General features: G+C 44.3%; 1 protein-coding gene across 1 annotated transcript; it reads right to left on the bottom strand.

Moving 5' to 3' along the window:
- Positions 1 to 1,197: 1,197 nt before the first annotated feature.
- On the bottom strand, positions 1,198 to 23,168 carry PPTC7 (protein phosphatase targeting COQ7). The gene is made up of 6 exons (XM_084491495.1): positions 22,773 to 23,168; positions 12,368 to 12,547; positions 9,584 to 9,782; positions 7,289 to 7,412; positions 5,162 to 5,291; positions 1,198 to 3,864 (listed from the first exon to the last, which is right to left on the bottom strand). Exons 1-6 carry the CDS (start codon positions 22,972 to 22,974, stop codon positions 3,806 to 3,808), a joined length of 894 nt encoding a protein of 297 aa, XP_084347621.1. The 5' UTR covers positions 22,975 to 23,168; the 3' UTR covers positions 1,198 to 3,805.
- Positions 23,169 to 23,935: the final 767 nt, after the last annotated feature.

The following is a 23,935-nucleotide window of genomic DNA, read 5'->3' on the forward strand; positions in this document are numbered from 1 at the left end:
GTTGCTTTAAAAGACAGCTACTCTGCTTGCCAACCTCTTACAGAGGAGTTCTGTGTAGTGGGGCATGGCATCACTTACAGACAGATTTGAAGACACCGCAGAGCTCTGAACAAGAGCCAAACACCTCAAGAAGTGGTGGCTGGGCAGCTCTGTGCTACCAGCAACGTCACTGCAGTAACAAACAGAATTTGTGCAGTCAACTTTACTTTAAAAAACACATTTTAGTATAAATACTATATTTATTAAATATCTTTACAATTCATTTAAATGTATTTACAGAACTATTCCTGCATAAGTTATACCTCAGACATGAAATTCACATAATTGCCTCTTATGTAAGCATAGATGATAGTCTCATTTTAACAACAACAAAAAAGCATCCTCATTAGATACAGACTCAGATTTGCTTCATTATTTCAGCTATCTTTGCAAGAACTACTTCATACAGTTTGTTTCTACACACACAAACACAAAGTCTGGTTCCTTCCTGGAGAAAGGATGTCCATTACAAGAGATGGAGATTCCATCACAAAATACTTTACAGCTTTGCAAGACCTTCACCTCTCCCCTCTCCCTTACTCAGTCATAACTGTCTGGTCCCAAAATCTTTTTTCTTCCCTTCTATTTATCTGCCGTACCTTCTTTAGAAACACAAAGAAAGCAAATTTAGAGGGAAACTGTATGCTGTAGGTCTCCCAAAGATAGCCGTAAAAGTAGCACAGAACCACAGAGTTTTCCGATTCACCACATCTTAGCCCTTTTTCACCCAAATACCCAGTAACACTGCTGCAGAAATCCCAACTCCCGCGAGCATTATTACCTGTCGTGGTACCGTAGGTTACTGGTATCTAAAAATCTCTTCCTTTTCCTTCAGATTACTGCTCCCTACCAACCAGCTCCTGACAGCTAACAAAAACCTTCGGCAGCAGCTGAAAGTCAGCCTGTTCTCCCTTCAAGCGTGTTTCTATTACACAGAACACCTTTCTTGTACGTTCCTCTCATAAATAGTCACAATAATCTAATTCCTAGGAAGTGTTACTGCTTCATGCATCATTTAAAGTTATTTTGATAGTATGGGCCCTGTCGTTCCCTCTTCCAAAAAATCTGTTGTGCGCAGACAGCTTAAGTTCATAGGAAGAAATTAGGTTTGATATGTTTAGAGTGCACATCTTAAGAACAAAAACAAAAACAAGCATGTGATAAAAATATCGATTCTTTATAATACAGTATTGCTTTATAAACAGATGGAAAAGCTATAAGCTTTACTGGTCTTTGGTGTGTCCAGTGAGGGATAAACTCATGATTTGTAAATTAAAATCCAAATTTGTTCTTTATTAAAAAAATCATGACGTGATATGAGGCAAATGGCTTTATAGATACTGCTTAGCTAAGAACTGCTTTAACACAGACAGCAAGGCGTAGACTCAAACCCACCAGGCGGCACAGTTTAGCTTCTGAGAAGGTGGCAGAATCTCCCCGATCGAGGGTTCCAGACCCCGGACCAGCAGAGGCAGAGTACAGCGCATGCAACATCTCACTCAGGGGTAAAGCACCTTTGCCATACTCATTTATCTGATCCACAAACATTTCTCAATTTGTACTTCTAGAAAGAGGGGGGAAAAAATAACGAAGGCTGGGCACGAGCGTACTGAGAGCAAGGGGTCAAGAGTGCAAAACGGTCAGGTCTACGAGGGCATTGTTTTAAGGTGAGTTCAAGGGAAAGAATAATTGATCAAATCAGCTCTAATAAAGAAACACGAGAGTAAATACTGGAGAATACAATGTAAAGATACCCAGATTTGAGAGAGCAGCACCCCTCCCAAATGCTAGAAAGAAAGCCCTATACTGCAGCATGAATACATTCCTTCTAACGAGACAGCTAGATACAGCTTGTTCAGTTTTAAAAAAGAAGGACTGACAATTTGTGCAAAGTTATTCACCACTCACTGCTCCATGTATCGCGAAACTAAGTAATTTTTCTTCATTAATAGAATCCTCCCCGTACCCTCACCAAAATAGTATTTTGGTCAAGTTAGGGTAGTTAAGGCATTTTGACAAGTAATTACAAGGTGATTTAAAATAGAGAGCTAACATTACGCCAATTTAGGAATAGCAGATAAATTACTGAAGAGCTTCCAAATTAATCACTTATTCTTATTATAAATGAAATGCCTGTTACAAGCACGATGCATTGAAATATAGTAAAATGACATGTACATGGTACATGTTAAATGATCTTAAATAAAAGCTTGACATAGTTACGCAAATATACAGTACAAGTCCACAAAAATTCTTTAAACAAGTTGAGGTAACCTCAAACTTAAACAGTTTTAATACAATAAACCAGGTAGTAAAAATCTCCTTTTTGAGAGCAGGTAAGATTACTTACTGACCAAGTTTAACTGCACTCACCTAAACATCAACATTACCCGACTTTTTATATATATAAAAACATGGCTTTAATTTATTTCTACATACTCTTCTACCAGCAAAAAAGTTAATGAAAAACTGACCAAAAATATATATATCTTTACAGCTATCAGCTATTTGTATGAACCTCGGAAAAGAAAGGAAAGCTTGCTGGAACAGGGGGGAACAATTGTGAGCTACTGTATTCGAAAGGAAATGTCATATTGCAAAGTGGCTGTTAGATAACTGTAAACATCATTAAGGTTCATTCTGAAAACCCTAAACTTTAGTTACTGAAATGTAAGTTTTGCTGATTATTCATTAATTGTTTCCATTTATGTACTTACTGCTGCTGCCACAGCATAAGCAAAGAGGTGCGTGGTTGAGAGCCAGAAATACAAGGATCAGCTGGGCTTGAACTGGTCCAGCATGTGCTGTTCTACACAAGCAAGAGTGGCAATATTAACACAAATCATGTTTAGTTAACAACAAAGGTTATCCACCAAAAGTGAAGATGTTCAGAGTTGAGGCTGATCTGTTCTTTGTGCAGCCTCCCACTGTAGCATTTACGCCATGTCATCCTGTGCTGGTGAGATGGGTTAAAATGCTCGAAGGATCTCAACTTTGACCATCTTGGCTTCTTGAGACAAGAGTTATAATTTTTCTTTAAAAAAAAATAAAGTTATCCACAGCCAAAACATCCAGATATCAGGCCCATTATGGACGAATGATCTGCAGAACTTTTAAGATCACAGTTAAGCACCTGAAATCACAACACATTTGCATCCATATAACTTGACCTAAGTATGTTTTTGAAATTTTGTACTAGAAAAGGCTCCTAGGCTGACACCATGTATGGCAAGAGCAAAAAGTTTACAGCAGTTATAAATCTCCTGAAAACCAGAACTTAGAAACACGAAACCTCAGCTATCACTGTAACAAGACTATGCTTATGAAACTGTGTTCTGTAACATACCCTTTAATGAACAGTGAATGTTTCTAGTAGATAGAATAATATGCCCTCCTGTAGAGGTTTTATCTATTGAATCTAATTTGAAAGATGATAAACCAATTCTACTCATCTGAAAGTAAGTCACATTTCAAATGCGGTAACGATATGGGATTGATCCTCCCCCTTTTATGGACAATTACTAAGCTCTGAAAGACATGCTTCAAGCCTTGAACTTCTTCATTTCTTGCTGGCAGACAAAGACCAGTGTACTACGAGAGTGGTTCTTAACAAGGATTTCAGTTGTGTCTCAAGACAGGCAACGAGCTCAAAAACTGGCTGCTGAGATCAGCTGCAAAGGACAAAAGCAATCCTGCCAGCAGGAAACCGTACGTGAAGCGAGGAGCTCGGGGATAATGAAAACATCAGAAGCTGGCACTCGGCAGATCAGTCTGTGTACTCGGCTACAATAGAAAGAAGGACGGTGATGTCATCTGGTTTTCCCCCTGCAATATGGAAAGAATAAAACTGTTGTCAAACCACACTGGGTTGTCCTCCTCTAGCCTGTCATGCTCCCCCATGGAAAGCTCTTTTTGAGCTGGTTTAAATATGCAAAAAATGTATTGTGTAGACAAGGGAACTCTGCTTCCTCCACTTCCTCTCAGCTGTACAACTGAGGGTAGCAATGACATTTAGAAAAAAAGCTCTCTCCTTTTAAGCCAGAGTGAGATCATGAACTAATAGAAGGTACATGGAACCCTGAGCATCACTGTTAGCCAGTAGAGCAGAAAGCCTTTTATTTATATTGTATGTGAGGAAAAAAAAAATCTACAAAAAAGATGTCTGTTTTGTTACAGGCAAGCTGCAGTCAGGAAGCATCTCAGAAATTTACTGTAAAATCAAACACCTCCAGCATCTTCTCCAGCATGATCTCGGAGGTCTTTTTCAGCATTAATGATTCTACATCCCTCTAAAAGCTACTTAACCCTTTTGATAATCACTTCTCAAAACTCAGTAGCTACATCACTCCAATCCTACAGAAATAGCTCAGATGGGTATTTTGGTACCCAGAAGGTCAAACAAGTCCTCTGGACTCAGAAGATTCATTACTGGGCTTTGTAGCCACAAGCTTTAAAACCACTATCTACCTTTATAAAAGATGTTTAGGGTGTTGCAGGAAATTCTACCCTCTTGATACAAAAATGAGAGCATCTTATTTAAAAATAAAAAATAAAATACAAAAAAAGGTTGACAGGACTCTGAACTCTGCCAGGTGCTAGTATCTTTCTAGAGCACAAGAAAGAGAGATCACAACTGACACATTAATGAAGAGTCAGAAAGAACAACAAAATTCCAACAGTGGGCAGAATCTCGACTAAAATGCATCAAAAGAATAGGAAACTTTAAAAACAACAACAACAACAACACACTAACAACAAGAAAACCCACACACACATCCTAAGAACAGGTCAAGTGCAGTTCTCCTGGGAGCCGGGAGAATTTGTATCAGGCTGGGTTCTCGGGCCAAGAGCCTACGTATTAGATTAAACCATAAAAAATAAAAATCAGTGCAGAGTTCTCTGCGTTCCAGCTACTTCCCCACAGGAGGCTTCTGATTAGCTGGGGCCTGGGATGACCTGCGTCAGGAGCTGGGGTCCTTGCCAAGCCAGGAGCGCTAGATTGGCGCTCTGCTGCCAACCACATTTCTTAACACTCTTCTCCTATCAGATTTGGAAACAGAACTTTGCTCAAGATTTCTTCAAGATAGCAAGAGTGGGAGGAGGGGGGAAAAAAATATCTTACCTCTCACATTCAATCCATTGTCACATGCGAACTGTGCAAATGGTGACATGTAAGTGGGATCATATGCCAGCTCGTGAGCTTGCTCAGCAATGCTTCTCGCAGTCTGCTGTATGCTCTCGTAGTTGGAGTTCTAAAATAACGAGAAACAAAGTTTATTTTTATAAATAAATCTATTGCTAGTTGCTTCACTGATGCACGTTGGTTTTGCAGATCCCTGACTGCCCTCTCTCGCAGATTAGGGCTCTGGTTATCACCTTCTGTTCCCAAGGGAAGTCTAACCATGTCTTAGGCTTAATTAACTTGGGTTAGAACTGCAAATCTTCACAACTGAAGCCTAGACCAGAAGCTTTAAGGCTCATTTTTTTTTGATGATTTGTAGCATTTAGAATTCAGAAGACTAATACTTAAAATAGACTAAACGGTCTCACCTTAGGGAACCAGATTTGATAGCTAATACTAGTGGTTCACCCTGAAAGAGCTGTTTTTCCCTCACAAAGTAGGTTCAGCTGAATTAAGTACATTTTACACCTTGACTGGAAAGTCTTAAGTCTGAGTCTCCTGCCCAAATCAGCAGGAGCACGCCTGGGGGAGAAGGAACGCTTTGAAAAACAGATGAGAAATAATTCAATGAGAGACTGACCTTTTTACAGATGGCATTTCACACATATATATATATTTTTTTCCCCCAGTATCCCTGTTGCTTTACTCCAGTATTTTCCTTACTCGAGCCAACATGACACGACATTGTCATCTCAGAAAGTCTTCCCTGCAGCCTGGGGACTTAGCAGGCTCTTACACGATTAACTTTTGGCTGAACTTCCTACCCGACAGGGAACCTCAGTGCCTTTCCCAAACACGCCAATAGGTGGAGCTCGATTTTTTTCCAGAAGAGAATTGAACCTCCAGCGTGTAGCAGGCTACCCGGCTGTCTGCGCAGGGCAGGGAAGGTGGGCGTACCGCAAGCAGGAATGTGCTGCAGCTACAGCCCAAATAACAGCCGCGCAGGTCAGAGACGAGCAAACCGGTCCCTGCAAACCACAGCACCGTGCTGACACATCCTCGGCACTGCTGCTACCTCCAGTAACCAGGTTAAAGCCTGCGACAGCTTGTGCTGCGGCACGATCCCACGCTCCGCTCCGCAGCGCAGCAACACGCTTCTCAATGTCAGCCCCGAGCATCGCACCGAGACAAAGCAGCAAGGGGCTGCAGGGAGGGGGAAATGCAAGAGTCTACCTCAAACGCAGGCAGAGGCCTCAGACATTTTGTCTGCAAAGCCCCATTCCCTGTCTGACACCGCCTCTCGGTTATGTACCTGCAGGATAAGAGCAGGCAAAGCATTTTTAAAACCACACTGTAATTCTACAGAGACTTCTTTGCATTTCATAACATCAAAATAGTTTCCCCAGGGAGGTTATACATATTGATACCTCCCTAAGTACGCTTTCCTTTCTGTAAGTAAATAGCCTCGAGCTAAATGCTCGTATCCCAACTAAAACAGTTTAATGTGTTTTTACTATTCAAAACAAGTATTTGTGGTGACTAATCTGGAAAAGTCGCTGCGAATTTTTGTTATCAGAACGTTCAAAATGTTCCACGCACACACACACACAGCCCACACTTCGGACAGCTCGGATTACTTTAGAATTGCTGTTTTGTAAGTCCTCAGAAAACCTCCAAATTAAGTTCATGCCTCACCCCACCCACTGAACGGCCCGAAAGAGAACGCTGTATTTTCACGTATGTAATCTACAACCTGCAAGCGCAGATAAAATGCAGCCTGTGAGCAGTTGGCCAAGGGCAGTGCCCGCTGCTGAACACCTCTCCCTATCCCCCCGGTGGCTCCCTCGCATCGCACCCGTCAGTGACATGTTCCTGGCTGTTACTCTGGAAACTTCTGCCAACGTTGCTGCTTCTGCATTCAGCCTGGGTGCGGGTTCAAGAGACGGCACTTTGGGGCCAACATCCCTGCTCACACGTGGTGTTAGGGGGTGAGTCTCCAAAGGGCAGCACTTTGTGGTGGGTCTTTCACGTGTAACACAAAGCTGTGTGCTCAGAAAGAACTGGTGGGAACAGCAAAGGATGACGAGGGCAAAAGATGCGAGATTCAGACCGTACACGCACACTTACTTTCAGCTTTTTTAATTCCTGCAGAATCATGTAGTCAGGCATGTTGTCAAACAGTCCGTCTGTCGCAGTCAAAATAATGTCTCCGAGTTGGACATCAAAGGAAGTACTATCGGCAGCATCAGGGCTGTGAAAATGACAGGTAATGTCAACGAAATGGCCTCCAGCTTTCACTAAGGCACCAAGCAATGTCAGCCCAGCACATTAACAGCTTTTGTAACTCGCTATTGTTACATGTTTTGCTGGAAAGGAAAGAAATAATCACCAACCGTGGAGCTTTTGCACCAGGATAGCTTGTCAAGAAAGCTACAACAAAAGACCTGTGATTGCAAACAGGTAATGTTCCAGCTATTACACAAAGGATTTGCATTTACAATTCCCAGATGAACAATCCTGCAAACTAATCCGCTTCACAAGTGTGTCTCCATGGAAACCATTAAGTGGAATGGCAGCTGAGGGCTTCCTTCTCGCCCATCTTCAACATGTAGAGAGCTGTACTTGAAAGGACAATTCCTAACAGAATGGCCAAGCCACTTACGGATTCTGAATCACTTTCTATTGCAGTGGAACATGAAGCATGTCTGGAAATCACTACCAGGAGACCACAGCTGGTTGGTCTACTTACGTTTAATACATTACAGCAGGAAATATCCCTACTGGCCATGAATGCTGCTGCAGAATCCAATTCTCAGAAGCAATGTAACTACAAAACCTTTATTTTCAAGGATTTTTCACAGATCTTTAAAAGGCAGAAATGACTGCATGCCACGCCATTTGGCTATGCCAGAAATCAGCTGAGGAAAGCAGCCCTTCTGCTGTGCACCTTCAACAAGGTTAGAGTTAAGATCGCCTGCCTATCCCCATATGTAGCCGAATTTAAGCATTTAACTGGGACAATGAATTAAAAAAATACTGGAGAAGCATTTAGACAACAAGCACAAGTACTAATTAATGTCAAGAACAGCGCAGGAACTAGCCAGAAAGCTATAATCATGATTCAGAACCGAAGTGTGGGAGCTCATTTATCTTGCACTTTCCTTAATGTGGGATGACTCAGATTACTTTGCTTTCCTGACTTCCACTGGACGTTATCATGTTATCAGCTATCCTTGTGCTATTTTTTGAACAAGACACTGAATTTCAGAACTATTAAGGTTTTAATAGTTCTGGAACTCCAAACCATCACTTAATCTTAGCCTAATAAAGAGGCTAGATTATTTAAGGGTTCTCATTTCAGGGTTTTATGCTGGTTTCCTCCCTGCAGCCTTAGGATGACGTAACAAAGCCACAAGCAAGAATGATCAGGTGTTTCAACAGCTTTCAAGCAACATTTTCAAAAAGAGCTATTTTGGCATTAGAAGTTACAACCCTTAAGGCATAAGCCTCCAGATTTAAAAAAAAAATAAAAGTTTAAGTTGCTTTCTCTGTTTACTGTGGTCTCTCTTTTAAGATCCATTTATCATCCTTCTGTATTTAGAAGAGGGGTATCACTTTAATGACCGTATAACCATTGATTTGAGAGCAGTATTTTAATACGTATTTGAAAGCTGATTTTTTTTTCCTTCACTTTTATTTTATTTTACTGGTTAGACTTCACGCAGTCACAGGATTTTTATCAGCCTGACATTCTTCGGGGAAGACACAAGTACAAGTCTGTCTTTGAAACAACTCATTTCTGTGAACAGATTGTCCTTTCCTATTACTCTCATTTCCCAGCTTGGTGTTCCGCCAAACAAGAGTTTTGCTCGTTTTGGTCAAATACAATATGCTGCTGGAGACACAGCGGCTTGGAAACACGAGTTACAGTCACATGTCCCTCTGCTCTATTCTTCAAGCACTTGCTACCTCGCTGCCAAGATACCTAAATTAGCGTACTCCAAACCAGTCTCAAGAGAGCACAGACAGGGACTGGGAAGGAAAGCCGCTGATAAGACAAGGCACTCGTGCAGGACGGGCGGCACAATCACCGGCTGCAGCCTTCGTTGTAGCAGCTCCATTGTGCAGCGTTGGTCCGTGGATCTGAACACCACAAACTGCAGGAACACTCTATATTGAATGAATGAGCACAAACCCAATGCATTTTGACTGCAACAGCTTACAAAAATTGAGTAAGTACACAGTAAGAAGTGTTCACAGTACCTTAAAGATAGAAGGGCAGATATTAGAACCTTTTCTTGGGCACATTTAAATCCCACATGCTGTGCTGCATTATACGAGGAGCTCTCAAGACAGTAAAGCCACAACCTTTTGAGAGCTGATCACATACACAGATTAAAAATTTAAGATCTCCTTTCTTACCTGTCACTTAAGACAACTCCTTCCGCTTCTGGTGGAGCTATTGACAGTTGGAACGGAGTGTTGAAGTAATGCTGCTGTTCATCAGAACGATGTACTACTTCTCCTCCTCTGACTACCAAAAATCCAGAATCTCCCAAGTTGGCTGTATGTAAACGATGACTTGTTCTGTCCAGAACTACTATACAAGCTGTACTGCTTCCTGCAAGCAAACAGAACATGGTAACTGGAGCGAGCCTTACACACAGCCCTTATTCTTTCACTGACTTCAGTCATAATCCAACTATTCAGATATTTATCAAAGCTTAGAGATCAGGATAAATGGAAATATTATGATTAATGCAAAAAAAAAATTATATACTGGCTTTGATTTTGGTAAACACGTCATGCTGACAAATACCTGTTTTGTTCCACTTCATTTACACTTCCCCATCCCAACATATGTCAGCACATTCTGCTATAAGACTGGATTTACAGAAGTCACTTATAATACTGAAATTCTGAAAGCATTAAGAGAATAGAATTCCAGTAGCAGCCACACAATGCTAGGTGTTCTCCACATATTTTTACTCCCCCGCTGTAAATAAAACACTCCAATTAAATACTTGGTTGCAAGCAGTTTCAGATAGCATTCCATTATTCTTGTCAGAACATGAGCACACTTTTCACTACAGCCTGGCTCTGCAGAGCTACCTTCTTTGTTTGAAAAAATAATAATCCTGTCAAGCGTTCAGGGCACTAACTCCACAAGTCTAAAGAAAACATGTTCTGGAGACAAATCCTGTTGCGGATTAAAGGAAGAACGGAAACGTGGCTACTTGTCAACCATACCCCGTGTTACCCCAGCCATGCCTGCAGCAACCACAGCATTCTCGATTCCTTCATGGGGAGGTAGCTGTCAACTTTGGTGGCAAACCACAGAAATTACAGCAGAGATACCCATACACTCACAGAAAAACAGTGCTTGCTTAATTTCTGCCAACAGGAGCACTACCACCAGAAGAGCATTAACTCCTGAAGAGCGTGAAATACAGCTACAGCATTTCTTCCTGACTTCAAACTGCCTCCACCAGAATTCCCCATGCCATCTGCTAACAGACAGTTTTCTGGTTCATCTTCTATCCTAATGCTCTTGCAGCAGAAGTTTCCAAGCACATCTGTGTCTCGGACAGACCACAGACTTCTGATGAGCTAAACGTATGATCAGGCTTGCCTACAAGATGAGTCCAGCTGGCCTGAGGCATCACCTGTTCTGGATGTTTCACCTCCAGTCCAGGGAGTTCCCCACAAAACCCTGCACTTAATTTGTTCTCTGGTGAATATACATGACCTTCTCCACTCTTGGTGAATGGTAAGTCAAAGCAGTATTTAAGGGAAGATTCATATTTTATATATGACACCATCCAAGATTGCTCTGCGATGATAAGAATAGCTTTTAAATAAATGGCACAATTTCCTCCCACTTCAGTCTTGTTTTAAAAATAATTTGCTAGATTCAATTCTGATGAACTAAACATCAAGCCAAAACACAACAGGAAGGAAAAGTTCATGCCTAATGAATCCTCCCTAATGAAGTCCTCTCCCTCCACTTTATTTCAAACAAATTCTAACTGCTCGTTGCTGTGGTAGCTCCAGAGGTGTTTTTTTTTTTCTACCTCTAAAAATACCGCTCTTGGTAGTGGTATTTTCTTCCAGGAGAAGCGCTGAGGATCATTAGTTTCACATTTTAACTGTATTAGCACAGTGTAACTAGGAGGCCACGTGTGGAATGCAGATCTTGTGACTCAGCATACGCCGCGTTTCAGCCCTCGAAAGGTCAAGCCACACGGGGCTGCCTCTGTCTGCAGGGAGTGCTGAGAGCTCTCACCAGTGGCCCACATTTGGGGTCGCTTCCAGCTGCATCTGCCTCGCACAGATGAGCACTATCAGACACGCAAAATCCTGATGGAATTAACCACCACTGCTGTTTTAGTGACACGTAAGGTCACTTCTGAGATTTGAACCTATTCTTTGGGCATATAATGCAAGAACATCTGTTCCTAAGCTCAGCAGAGGCGCTAAATATAGCTTACGCAGCGCTCTTCTGGCAGAGAAGTTTAAGGTCAGGTGAGAAGCATGCATATCACACAGGGTAACACTTTCTTGGTGCGTAAGAGGTCACCCGCCCTTTAGAAACGTGTTCCGTTTTCAAGGTTGTCAGCTGAGGCCACGCTTCACCTCCCTATCTGTTCACCATTCCCAGGCAGCTGGAAGCACTGCCTAAAATCAAGTTTGACCCAGGACATGCTAAGCACCTACTTTTGTTTGCTTTCAGAAGAAAAATATGTAAAGATTCCCCTGCAAGGAATTATAAAAAAATCCAGGGTATCAGTGATCATACGACATAAATTATTTAAGTCAAGCTGTTAGGCTTAAAGTTCGTTGGACATAAAAGGCAACGGGAGCAGTAGGGCAAGGAGCAAGTAGAACTGCATCCAGCTATCACCAGAAAACATTTTTACTTGCACAGCTTAAACAAAAAGCCACAAACAACCCTTACGAGGTTTCAATGGAGAAGAGCTATTTATACAAGGAGTGCGTGCCATAGCAGGCTCTACTGCCAAACTCATTTTTCAAACTCTGCAAGCACTGGTGAATCGCCACCCTTCACACACAAAGACTTGAATATTCTATATTTCATATACAGATATTTATATAAAGATACATTTGTATATTTTTTTGTATATAATTAAGTACATGTCGAGGTAGCACACAACACATGCAATTCACGTGTTTCTGCTCTCTTACCAAGCAAAGGTACTTTGTTCTGCAGCAGCTCACAGTAACCTGCAGTGAGAATCCCGACAGGATTACTTGGTACAAACCGTCCTTCTTTCACTAAACGTTCACATGTTCTCATTAGAGTCCCTGAGAATTGAGAAGGGTCAACCCCGTAGTCTCTCCAGCCACCAACACCATCTGCTACCCCTAGAAAAACAAAACAAAAAACAGAAAACAAGAGTTACGTGAACAGAAATGGTTTCCAAAACAAGGTTTTTAACTTTTGACATCACTTATGGCATTCAATATCTGAAAGGCAGAACAAGGCACCTGCTTGAAAGAAAAAAATTTGATTAAGGGAAATAAATCACTAAACATTTTTAAGATGATTTCTGATACAAGCTGCTAGACAAAGCTCTGTACACCATCAGAATTGCTAAAAAGAAGATACAAGTCAAATGATGTGAACTTCACAAGGAGACAGCTGACTTCACTAGAGGGAAAACTGATGCGGAATTTTGGAAGGAATTCAATCATATTAACCTTTGGTTAGCCCATTAAAAGGGAAGAAAAGAGCGATGATTAGTTTTAAATGTGAAGGTCATTAAGATTTTTTAATAGGATTGAAATGATAAAGATCTTCCCCACTAGTCAACGCCCCGAAGTTTCTCCTCGAGCTACCCGCTCACAATAAGGATGACATTTTTCTACTTAGTAATATCCATTTCTGCACAAACTAAATCTCCATTAAATAAAATAAATAAGAAACAACAGACAAACCAACACAATGCTAGGACCTACGTCTGCAAGGACAGTTTGTTGCTTAAAACTTTAGCCAAGGAATAGCCAAGGAAATGAAGGAAAACTGATTGTGGCCCCATCAATTTCCATTGTCATTCAAAACAGCACAGACATCAGAAAACTCAAGCAATTCTGCCAAAGGTTGGGAACATTCTGAGCAACCAGAGATGCACATGGCATGGCCAGGGAGAGACAAACAGTTGGGTCAATCACTGTTCATAGTGGTTTGATGTGGAAATCAGTGGAAACAAGAGCAAGAAAAGTGCTTTTGCTGTCTCATACGCAGAGGAAAATCAGTTTGGGCATCTGCCAGACAAATATTACAACAGATAAAACTCCTGAACCAGGTCGGGAGCAATACAGCAGATGCTGCACATCAGACCCTCAGCATTCTGAGCTCTGTCCAGGCACACACCATCTTGCTAGAACAGCAGCAGTGCCCCCACTGCAGCTTCCTCAAACACAGTTTAGCAGTTTTCAGCCAACTACAAAGTTTCCAGAGAAACTTTGACCCCTGGTGCCTCCGGGAGAATGCGTGTGAGGTGGCACTAGGACCTGTCAGGCTGCAATCGGAGATCTTTCCATGGCATAGGAAAAAATAAAGGGCTGTGTAGCAGGAGTGAAGAGACATTGATCCCCCAAAAACAGAGGGAAATTGATTTCTAAAAACGAGGGAGAAAAAATCGCACCTAAATTCCCAAGTGAGAAATGCTACAATACATGACGCATGCGGAAAATTATCACTGACCTTTAAGAAACGAAAAGAGCTTTTAAATTTATTTTGAAGCTGGTAACAAAAAATGAAGGTAAGTGGCCATCAGAAAAAAGAAATGGTTTAATTATCCAGTTCCAACACTTGTGGCAAGTGTCATGGGCTCGCTCGCACGGGGCTTTGTCTTCATTTTTATCTACTGTGACCAGTCACTGACAGTAAATGATATTCTGCTGCCCACGTGGCTTCCAGGTATTTTGAATTTTTTCAATCAGCTTTAATGCTAAAGTTAAAATGCTGCTGGAAGTGTGAAGTACTATTTATGAGAGCAAAATATTTCTAATCAGAATTCCTTCCCAAATCTTTTTGATCTTCAGCACGTAAGGGGCTGGCCTCTTCCAGCCCAGGTTTCTGCAGGAAAGTAAAGCTAAAATGGTGTGTTCACGATAAAGGTGCAATGAGCCAGTCTCAGAGCTCAGATTGTGCTGATTTTCAGGCATCGGAAAGAAAACCACTATTAGCAGAGGCACAAAAAATGTGACTGAAGTGGTAAAACTCAGTTTGCCTCATCTGCAAACGCCCTTCACGTTGGTCACCATCTGAAACTGAGACGGGAGGTTTAGAGCCACCCTTGGCACCAACTCTAATCTGACAGGAGGCTACATCCAGATTCTCAACAGCCTATCAACATTAATCAGATTTCTCCCAAAAATAGTGCACAACCTTTCGGACACCTGCTTTGTCCGGTCGCTTTCTTAGAAGAACAGAGCAGGGAGGCAGGTCCCTGAGCTCCCATCTTCGGGGCAGTCCCTGGAACAAAGCTCCTGCTAAAACTTCCTGGCTTCCCCACGATGCCTGAGCAAACCAACCTGCCTTCCCTGGTCCCGCAGCTCCAGGTTAATGCTGGATTAAACCTTTGCTTTCTGCCACCGCTCAAACAAGCCTGGAGTAAGAGATCAACAAGAAAAGTGTTCCCACTCTGACCTACAACTTGAAATAGCAACCGAGCATCGGTTTGGGTGACTGCTTGCCTTACATTAAGCTACCACAGCAGCAGCTTTTTTTCCTTTGAAATGAGCACAATCCTGCTGGAACTTTGCTGGCTGATTACAGCAAGAATCACTTCAGGGACAGGCTTAATGGGGTTAACCAAAAGGGCAGTGTTTGACAGACACTGTGCAGACAGTACTTTTGGTTCCTCAGGTTGATACAGAACAAGCTCATGAGATGTTAGGGAGTTCCCTCAAAAGCTCAGTAAGTCAACTTGGCTTCAGTCTTCTCATGAAATACTTAAACAGAAACCAGAGCATTAGCACACAGTGTGGGAAAGCAAGTCACCAGAGAAAGCACCTGGGCAGGTTAATTATCAAAACCTACCTCAATTTTAAAGTGAAAATAAGAGCATGCCACGTAATCTTCTTTGCTCACTTCTCAATTCAGGCAGGAAACCTGAACCATACTCATGGCAGCACACTTCACGCTGTCCTGAGCCCTGCAGCAGCTCTGCCTGCCTTCTGGAAGCTGCAAACAGCCAGCAGAGCATCCTAAAGCTGCTTTCCCAAAAGCCCTCCTCTAGGCAGTCCACCTGGAGGTCCTGACTTCGCTTCGCACCACTCCTAGGGGAGCAGTGTCTGAGTAAGAAGCAAGGAGACAGTCGTGGCCATGAGCTCCTTCCCCATCTCGGCACGGGAGCAGGGCAGGCCTGCACTCGAGCTCTCACCACCTCCTCAGCTCCTCACCGCCACCATCAACTGCTCGTCCTCACCCAATTTGGCCAACGTGGACTTCCTGCAGTTTGTTTTTTTTACTGCACTTTTTAAAGACAGATCAGTTCATTTCATTTAAGCTGTGACCTTGTTGGCTCCTGGAGCGTGGTGCACAAACGCCACCCGAGCAGGCGGCCGCTTCCTCCTGCTCAGGCACAGAGCCAGGGATCGCCACTGCCATCAGGACCTACCTTCAGCACAGTTTTTAAATAAAAACATTATCTTTAAATTCTCAACATGAACTGGCCAATTTTACAGGGAAGGAGGATGTGACTTTTAAATACACTGCTACTGAAAAACACAGCTGAAAATACAGTTTGAAAAAAGCTTTGTGAGATTGGATACACAGCAAACACGGAGCAGAAGTACGTGAGATGGTTCAAACTCCAGAAGCAGCAAGAACTGAAAGTGTGACTCACAAAACGGACCAGTTCCTACATCCTAGCTTGTTCTTTCTCTATCACCCAAGGGAAATTCATGGGTACTGACACCAGCAGCATCACCAGCAAGGAATGATGCCAAGCTGTACTCATTTAGAGTAGCTTTGTTTTAATAGAAGGAAAAACAAAAAAGGAAAAATTCTAAATAGCTGTTATTCTAACAAAAAGAAGTTACTCAGGTTTTGATTTTCTTACCTTTCACCACCAAAAAATAAAGTATTACCCTCCAGTATCCATATTTAACTTGCCCATCTTATGAAACATCACTCACTGGGTATTTAAAACAAACTGTGTGACTGACAAAAGAATTAGTGAAATTGAACTGTGTAGAATCTTTGATTTTACTAAGCTATTCAGTAAATCAGAAAGTTTTATACAGAATATCTATTTGGATATTCCCTTCTTCAGCCTCTGCAGAAAGTAAGTGCACAAACGTCCACATGAGATAGTGAAATGCCACATCTAGCCACAGCTAGATGAACAACCACTGTAAATAAAGCCATTGAAAATTTCACAATAAATTACTTCCAATGAGCTTCTCCAGTTAACTAGATCACAGAGACCTCCCAGAGTCAGAGAGAGTTAACTCTACAACTCCATCGCCTTCTGCTGGAAAATACACAACCACTGCTGCCAGATTAAACACAGGCTGCACGTGTCAGCCCCAAAACCAGCTCCTGAGCCTCCTAAGGAGTTGTATGTGGGGACAGGGAAAGTTGTAAGGAAGCTTCACGACAAGGCACGCTGACTGATGCAGCAGCGCTGAAACCAAGCACGTGAAGATACTGGCATCGAAATTTGATAAAAAAAAGGCTTTTGAAATGCTAAAAGCACCCGGGATAAAATGCCAGTTGAAATGCAAATGGTATGTTTTGACTGCCGGCCCCGTGTAGGGTTAGCTGCAGAAGCCCAGGAGCAGCCAGCAAGTGCTGAGACTGGCAATAGGGGCTCTTCACTGCACGCTGACTTATGTTTCATTTTATGTCAGATCCAGATGTTCTGTCTCATTCAGAGCAAATAAAAATGCCGCAAGCTTGGAGTTCAGAACAAAACCATGACATTAATCAAACTGTTTCACAGAAAGAGCTTTCCGAGTGGAAGTTGTGGCTGGCTGGCAAATGAAGCTGCCCATGGCCAGAAGCCAAAAGTATCACCCTGTCCCAAAAATCTCTCAAAAAACTTCAAAATATTGCCTCGCAGCTAAGAAGAATGCGCACACAGAAGCACCAGGCAGGTGCCATGTGTGCCATCAGGAGCTGCCTTTGCACGAACACACAATTAACTTTGTAAGATGTTCCACTCATCCTGCCGAACTTTAAGTTTCTTGAGAGCCTTACCTGAATTAGCGATGAATCACAGATAAAAGAACATCAAAACGGTCTATTTCTGCAACTGGAATTATCTCGCATCAGATATAGAAGACCGACAAAAATGGTAACAAAGCCCAATCTGCTGCACTGCACAAGTTTGAAATCCAGCATCTAATATTTGTCAACAGATCAGAATGGAGATAACCTGATAAGATTTCTTGTTTTATCAGTGACAAGATAAGTCCCACAGCTCTCCATCCAAAGGCAGTCACATGCCCAGCCCCAGCACTACCCTCCCCAGCAGCGCCGCTGGCAGCGCGTACGGGATCACCCGCACGGGATCACCGTGTTACAGCCAAGCGGTGGCTCTTCCTCCAACTCCCCCCTTTAGATCTGACAAAGAAATCACCTGGTGGAATACAAATCCCCAAAGGCAGGTTGCGAGCGGCTGGTAGCTAGTTACAAAAGGAGAAGGTGCTTATTCATGCTGTGTATTTTAGAATTCATACCAGTCCTTAACCGCCCTTGCATTAACTACAAAGGTACGGGGAGAATAAATGGCCAGGCAATTAGGAGGAACACAAAGCAAGAGGCAACGTGAGAAGCGTTGAAGCACAGACTGAAGGAGAAACTGAAAGCATTGCATCGTGCACCTACTTCCAAGAAAAAGCAGCAGTTCCTCATCTTTTTTTTTTTCCTGCTGCAATACACAGCTGTTCAGGAAACAGGTTTGTACCAGCTCTCTCTCCCACCTGTTGTGTTCGAGTCAGAGAAATCTGCTCAGTGGATTTTGACAGTTAAAAACTCTTTTTTTTTGTTGTTTTTATCTCAGAGCTCTGTATAAACTTCCCTCCACAGCCAGAACTGCTTGACCTCTCGAGGTCAGCAACCCCAAAGCACTGCTTTGGAGCTGAGCTGCTCCCAGCAGTTTGCATTTAAGTGCTGGGAAGGGACAGGTAGCGTAGCACAGACATCGGCCAGGCTCCAAAGTGCTCACAGCCCCAGTAATTTCAGGCTCACAGTATCAGTGGTGCAGATGAACCAAAATAAAGTCGTGGATTTCTGCAACATTCGCTGCAATTAATGCCTCACCTGCTGTGCTGTGTTCTCCTTTGCTTATTTCCTTCTGTGATCTCTGACAGAACCCGCTTTTCTTTCAAGCAGCAACCCCTAAGATTTGCTTATGAATGGAAAAGCGACCACTATCAACAAGCATCAGGAGCCCTTACACCTAAATTAAGTGTTCAGCTGTAATTTGCGATGAGAATACGCCGTGTCCCAGGCCCATCCAGAAACAGGGGTACATGATCTGTTGGAACAATCAGATTTTAGTTTCATTCTCAGAGAGCGAGCTGCTACATTTCTAAGAGGTTATGTTAAATGCTACTCCAGAACAGCCCTGCTGACATTTGGGTTAGCTGCCCTGACAAGTGAATCAGTGAGGCTGTTAGTGGGGATGTTTCTCAATAACCTCTGGTTTCTCTACAAATGACAATATTTTTCCTCTTGTTAAAAAAATGGTTTGGACTATTATGACACATACAACTTGTTTTTTGTTTTTTGTTTTTTTTTTTCCAAATCACTGATTATTCCCTCTAAAATGCCTTGAGATCTCCCAAGAGAGGAGGTAAGACAGCACTCTGAAACAACCCGGCCACTTGCCTCCTTTAGCATACAAAGTTCAAGCAGCAATCTCTTTAACAGGTACGACACCAAATAAACCACTTAACGTAGTCTTACGTGACCTTCGAGCACCAGAGGAAGAATCCCTTCCTCCTCTGTAGTTGCTGGGACAACACTGACATTTCATCTCCTTTTACATTTTGCAGTTTACTTTTCTCAGCAGGACTAAAAATATTCCGGGGGCTTCACCACCCTAGAGGTTTACATACCTCCCAGGCAGGCAGATGACAAACTCAATTTTCAAATACGATGCCATTCCTTTCAGTTTAGAGTTGCTGCCCTCCATTTCCCCCTTCTCCTCTCCAAAAAAATCAAGATTTGGAGCAGATAGAACAGCTGCCAAATTTTAACTCGCGGTGGACAAACAGCACCCCGCTGCCAAAGAGTTTTTTCCTACTACTGCGGGACAGAAATAGTTTGGAAGAGTCGTCAAGTCACACAGGCTACACCCAAACTCCTGCCCAGCAGACACTGCAGAAGTGATGCTGTCACGAGATGCGCGCTGGTTGCTGTAACGTTTCTCTAATGAGTCACACACTTTGGAAAATCCATTAAAAAATAGTACAGAGATCGGGAGCCCGATAAGGCAGGAATAAGCAAGAAAAGACAGATCCCAACAACAGGAAAAGATCGCCAGCATGAAAGAGCTCAGCATTTAACTGTCCAAGCTTGTTTTGTTAAATAAGTGAAATGTTTTCTAAAGTTCATTTTCAAGTCATGTGTTACTCCCTCTGCACCAAGAACTACTCATACCCTAACTAAAAAGAAACGAAGGTGCCAGTTTCTGAAGAGTTTTGTTTTTCAGCTTTGAAAAACACTGGCACCCTCGGAAGTCACAGAGGCATGGTTTCAGATGTGAACAGGTACAGAAACATCTACCAGGTCAGGAAGGTATTTCAGTATTTTGATCTTGTCATTCTGTAGCTTTCTGAGGGTCTGGACAACAAAGACACCAGCAGTGAACACACAGAAAGGTGCAAGCAGCAGCAGGAAGCAAACACAGGCCTGAATCACAAAGCTCCAGAGATTAACAGTAACAGTAAAGCTATTTCCTTTTCTTGGAGTGATCCCAAAGGAAACACCAGGGATTTGAGTTCCTTATTCTTCCCCAACCTCAGGATGGGAAGAAACATGCAAATTGAACAGGTAGGTACCGGCCAGAAGTCAAAGAGACAAAGACCCAAGGCTTCAAGCACATCCTTAACAAGCCTTATCAAGCCTTGAACAGCTACAGGAGGGTTGGAAATAACACACACCTTCGTCTTTTCTTTTTCTTACAGTGAAAGGCTAAGGACAGACTAGAAGACACTTGCATTTTCACCCTTCAGACCATACAGCATACAGAAAACAAAAGAAGCGCTTGGCATTGTTGTATCTGCTATAAACAGGCTGCCTCTGGAGCCCCAGTCAACTTTTGTTTGACCTAAGAAAATGAATGCCCAAGCAAGCGCTCATGCCAAGTGGCTGGGAGTAGCTCTTTCACTGGAACACCACACCCATAGCCCATCCCACACAGGCATGCTTTCCATATATTGATTCTGGAAAAGACGGGCACGGAAGGGTTTTAAATCCATTATCTGGTACAGCGTGGTCACTGATGACCACCGATGCAGGCTAACCCCAAGCGGTACACCTGACATTTACTTTTCTCTGCAAGTATTACTGCACCCAGCACTCACTTTCACTCAAGCCACTTGACCTCTTCATTAAACTAATGCTGAAAAAAACGAAGCTGGTAAAGCTTCAGGGAGGTTCAGCCCAGGTAGTTCTGCCAAGGGGCAAAGTTAGGCAAGTATAAAGTTGGTACAGGATTTACGAGGCTCACACACGCACACACAAAACTTAAGGAACCTCAGATTTGCAATGAGAGCAAGGGGATTTGAGGGCAGGACAATACTGGTGCTGAAACTCCCTCCCTTGGTTGAAGATTTGGTGAGAAAGGGAGAGCAAAGATGTGACAGTAATGGCAGAAACAAGGGGAAAACTGCTATGTTCAGGAGCTTAAGAACTACTGATGAAGAAAAAGCATCAAGTTAGATTGCATCAGAAACCATCCTGAGCGTTAATGCTTGCAGAATACAGTGGTTTTGGTTTAGTGGCACACATTAATAGTAGAAAAGCAATAAGGAACGTGAAAATAGCTTCACAGGGGGACGGCAGCTTTTCTATTTAAACTTGTCTTCTTGATACCAGACATCCTAGTACAAAGCTGTCCTTGCTGCTTGAGCCTTAGCGGAGTTATAGCTGTTTGTTACCAAGTTGCCATGAAAATTAATGCAAAGACAAACTCAGCAATGCAACTCTGCTGATTCCAGTGGGAAGCCACGACAAGCTGTAGGTCCGCATATGGTAACTGCCAAATATGGCCAAAAACCCTAAATACCATGCGATGGATCTAAATCTACTCTCTTCCCCGTGCAAAGAGTCCATCTATGCGTGAAGCATGCTCTGCATTTCTCTTAAGGGCAGATACCAATTGCTGAGCTATTTATCAGCGCTGGCCTAGTAAGAGCTCCAAGGCAGCCAGCCTCGGTCACATGCTGGAGCACGGCTGCCCAACAGCTGATTTTAATGGAAAAAGTTCCTTTGGGACTGGCACAAGAAAAGATGCAGGATGTCTACATGCATCGGGGGGTTTCCCACACCTCCTGGGAGCTGCAGCATCACAGTTAGAGTATCAGCTCCCTTCAGAATAACCGGCAATACTGTTACCTAGCAGCCAGCTACAGCTTCCTGGCAAAAAAAACGTTTCAGCTACATTAAATGGCAAGCAGGTTACAGTGACAGCACTGGGTTCTAGACTCACCAAGGGCTGTCACATCAGGAGGCACTGCAGAGCAACCCCACCATTTTTTAAATTTAAAGTGACAGGAAAAAAAGTTTTTTTTTATTTTAATGTCAAAATTGTGGTAAACGTACTTGAGTCACTGAAAAGCTAACTTTTCCAGAGTGTCTGCCAAATTCAACCTTGACTACACAGGAGAAAGGTCAAGCACTGTCAAAGGCAACGCCGCTCATAAACCACAGATTCCGTTGATTATCTACTATTATCCACCACTTGTAAAAATTTGAACTGATTGGGATTCATTTTACAGATGAGCCCAAACCAGAGCAAGGAACCAGGCCACAACAAACACCGAAACTGAAGTTTGACATTTGAAACCAGTCTCAATGTCACTTTGCCTTTCACTTGACAAGGACACGGCACGCGCTGGAATAAGGAAGCTCATGATTCAGTGGTCTTTTACATGGAAATGCAAATGCCACATGGAGCTTGCCGAGCTTTTAGGGAGACAAAGAGAGCGAAAGGCACTGGAAGGAGCTTCTCCGGCCTTGGGAGCCAGCAGGCCTGGCAGGCAGCTACAGGTGAAAGGCAGGGCCTAGGCTCCCGGCCTCCGCACCACCTTGTGCCAACGGCGTGCTGAGAAAGGGGATCATATAGTGTGAGAAAGCAAGGATGGGAAGCAAGGAGCGTGACCAGAAGCCTCACGCCTTCCTATGTTACAGAATTCATCAGAAAGCAACCATTTAGGATCACCTTTTTGGCAGGAACCCTGCAGACACCAAAGCACCTGATCCAAGCAGAAGAGACCCGGCTCATAAAGCGTTGAGAGTCATAAAACACAGAGAGGGCAAGCGAGGCCGGGCTGCGTCCCTTTGTCCGCGGCCCGGCTGCGCCACAGCCACCAAGCCGGGCCCGGTGCTCCCCCGGGTACTCACCCAACACATCAGCCGAGCGGTGCCTGGCCACGAAGCAGGCGTCATCCCCGTAGCACATGCCTTTCTTCAGGATGCCCTTGCGGAAATCTTTGCCGAAGCCGCAGCTGGCCGTCACCAGGCTGTAATCGCGGGAGTCGGTTTGCGAGAGGCCGCCCAGCACCGCCCGGGCCACCAGCCTGCCGTAGGACAGCACCGAGAACATGGCGCGGGGCGCCCAGCAGCCCAGGGCCACCACGGCGGGGAGCCAGCGGCGGAGCCTCCTCCTGCCCTGCGAGCGGCCGCCGCAGCGAGCCAGCCTTCCTTCTTTTCCCCCGGCTGGGCTCGGCCCGGCTCCGCTTCTCCTCACGCCGGCTTCTCCTCGCCTCACGCCGGGCCCGGCCCCTCACAACCGCCCCCCCCCCCCCCCTCACTTCCCGGGGCCGGCCCCCCCCCCGCCCTCAGCGCTCCCCCCTGACGAGCCCGGGCGGCTCCCTCCCGCCTTCCTCTCGTCGCCGTCGAACCCCCCGCGGGGGGGGGGGGGGGGGGGACACACGACGGGGACTCCGGCTCCGCCTCCGTCCCGGTCAGAGCCGCCGGTGCCCGCAGCGCCGCCCCCGCGCCCCGCCGCCCGCCGCCGCCGCCATCTTCCCTCCCGCGCGTGCTCGGGGCCGGGCGGCCTGAGGAGGGAAGGTCAACCCCGCCCCGCCGCACTGCGCATGCGCAGCGCTCCCCCCCCCCTCCCTCCCTCAAGCCAGCCCCCTGCGCAGCGGTGGGGGGGGGGTAAAATGGAGGGGGGGGGGGGTAAGGCGGGAGCGCCATCCCCCCCCCCTCGTAAGTCCTGTCAGTGCCTCAGGGCGCGAGAGGGCAGCTCCTCCTCACACAAAAATGGGTCCTTGAAGGGTAGCTTCTCCTGCTTACCCAGAGATTTGGGGGCCACAGCACACAATATTTGTGATTTTGGGGGAAATTGGTGTAAATGTGAGGGGTTCTCCCTTTCCCACAGCGGGGTAACAGCTAACTGAGTGCTAAGGATGAAGGGACTGCACAAAGTCACCACACACGCACACAAATGGGAGGTTTAGGTTGGAAATTAGATGTTTCTCCTCAGAAAGAGCAGGCAGGCATTGGCACAGGTTACGCAGGGAGGTGGTGGCGTCACTGTCCCTGGGGGCGTTCAAGGAGAG

The sequence above is a fragment of the Aythya ferina genome, assembly GCF_964211825.1.
Source record: "Aythya ferina genome assembly, chromosome: 17".
NCBI lineage: Eukaryota > Metazoa > Chordata > Aves > Anseriformes > Anatidae > Aythya > Aythya ferina.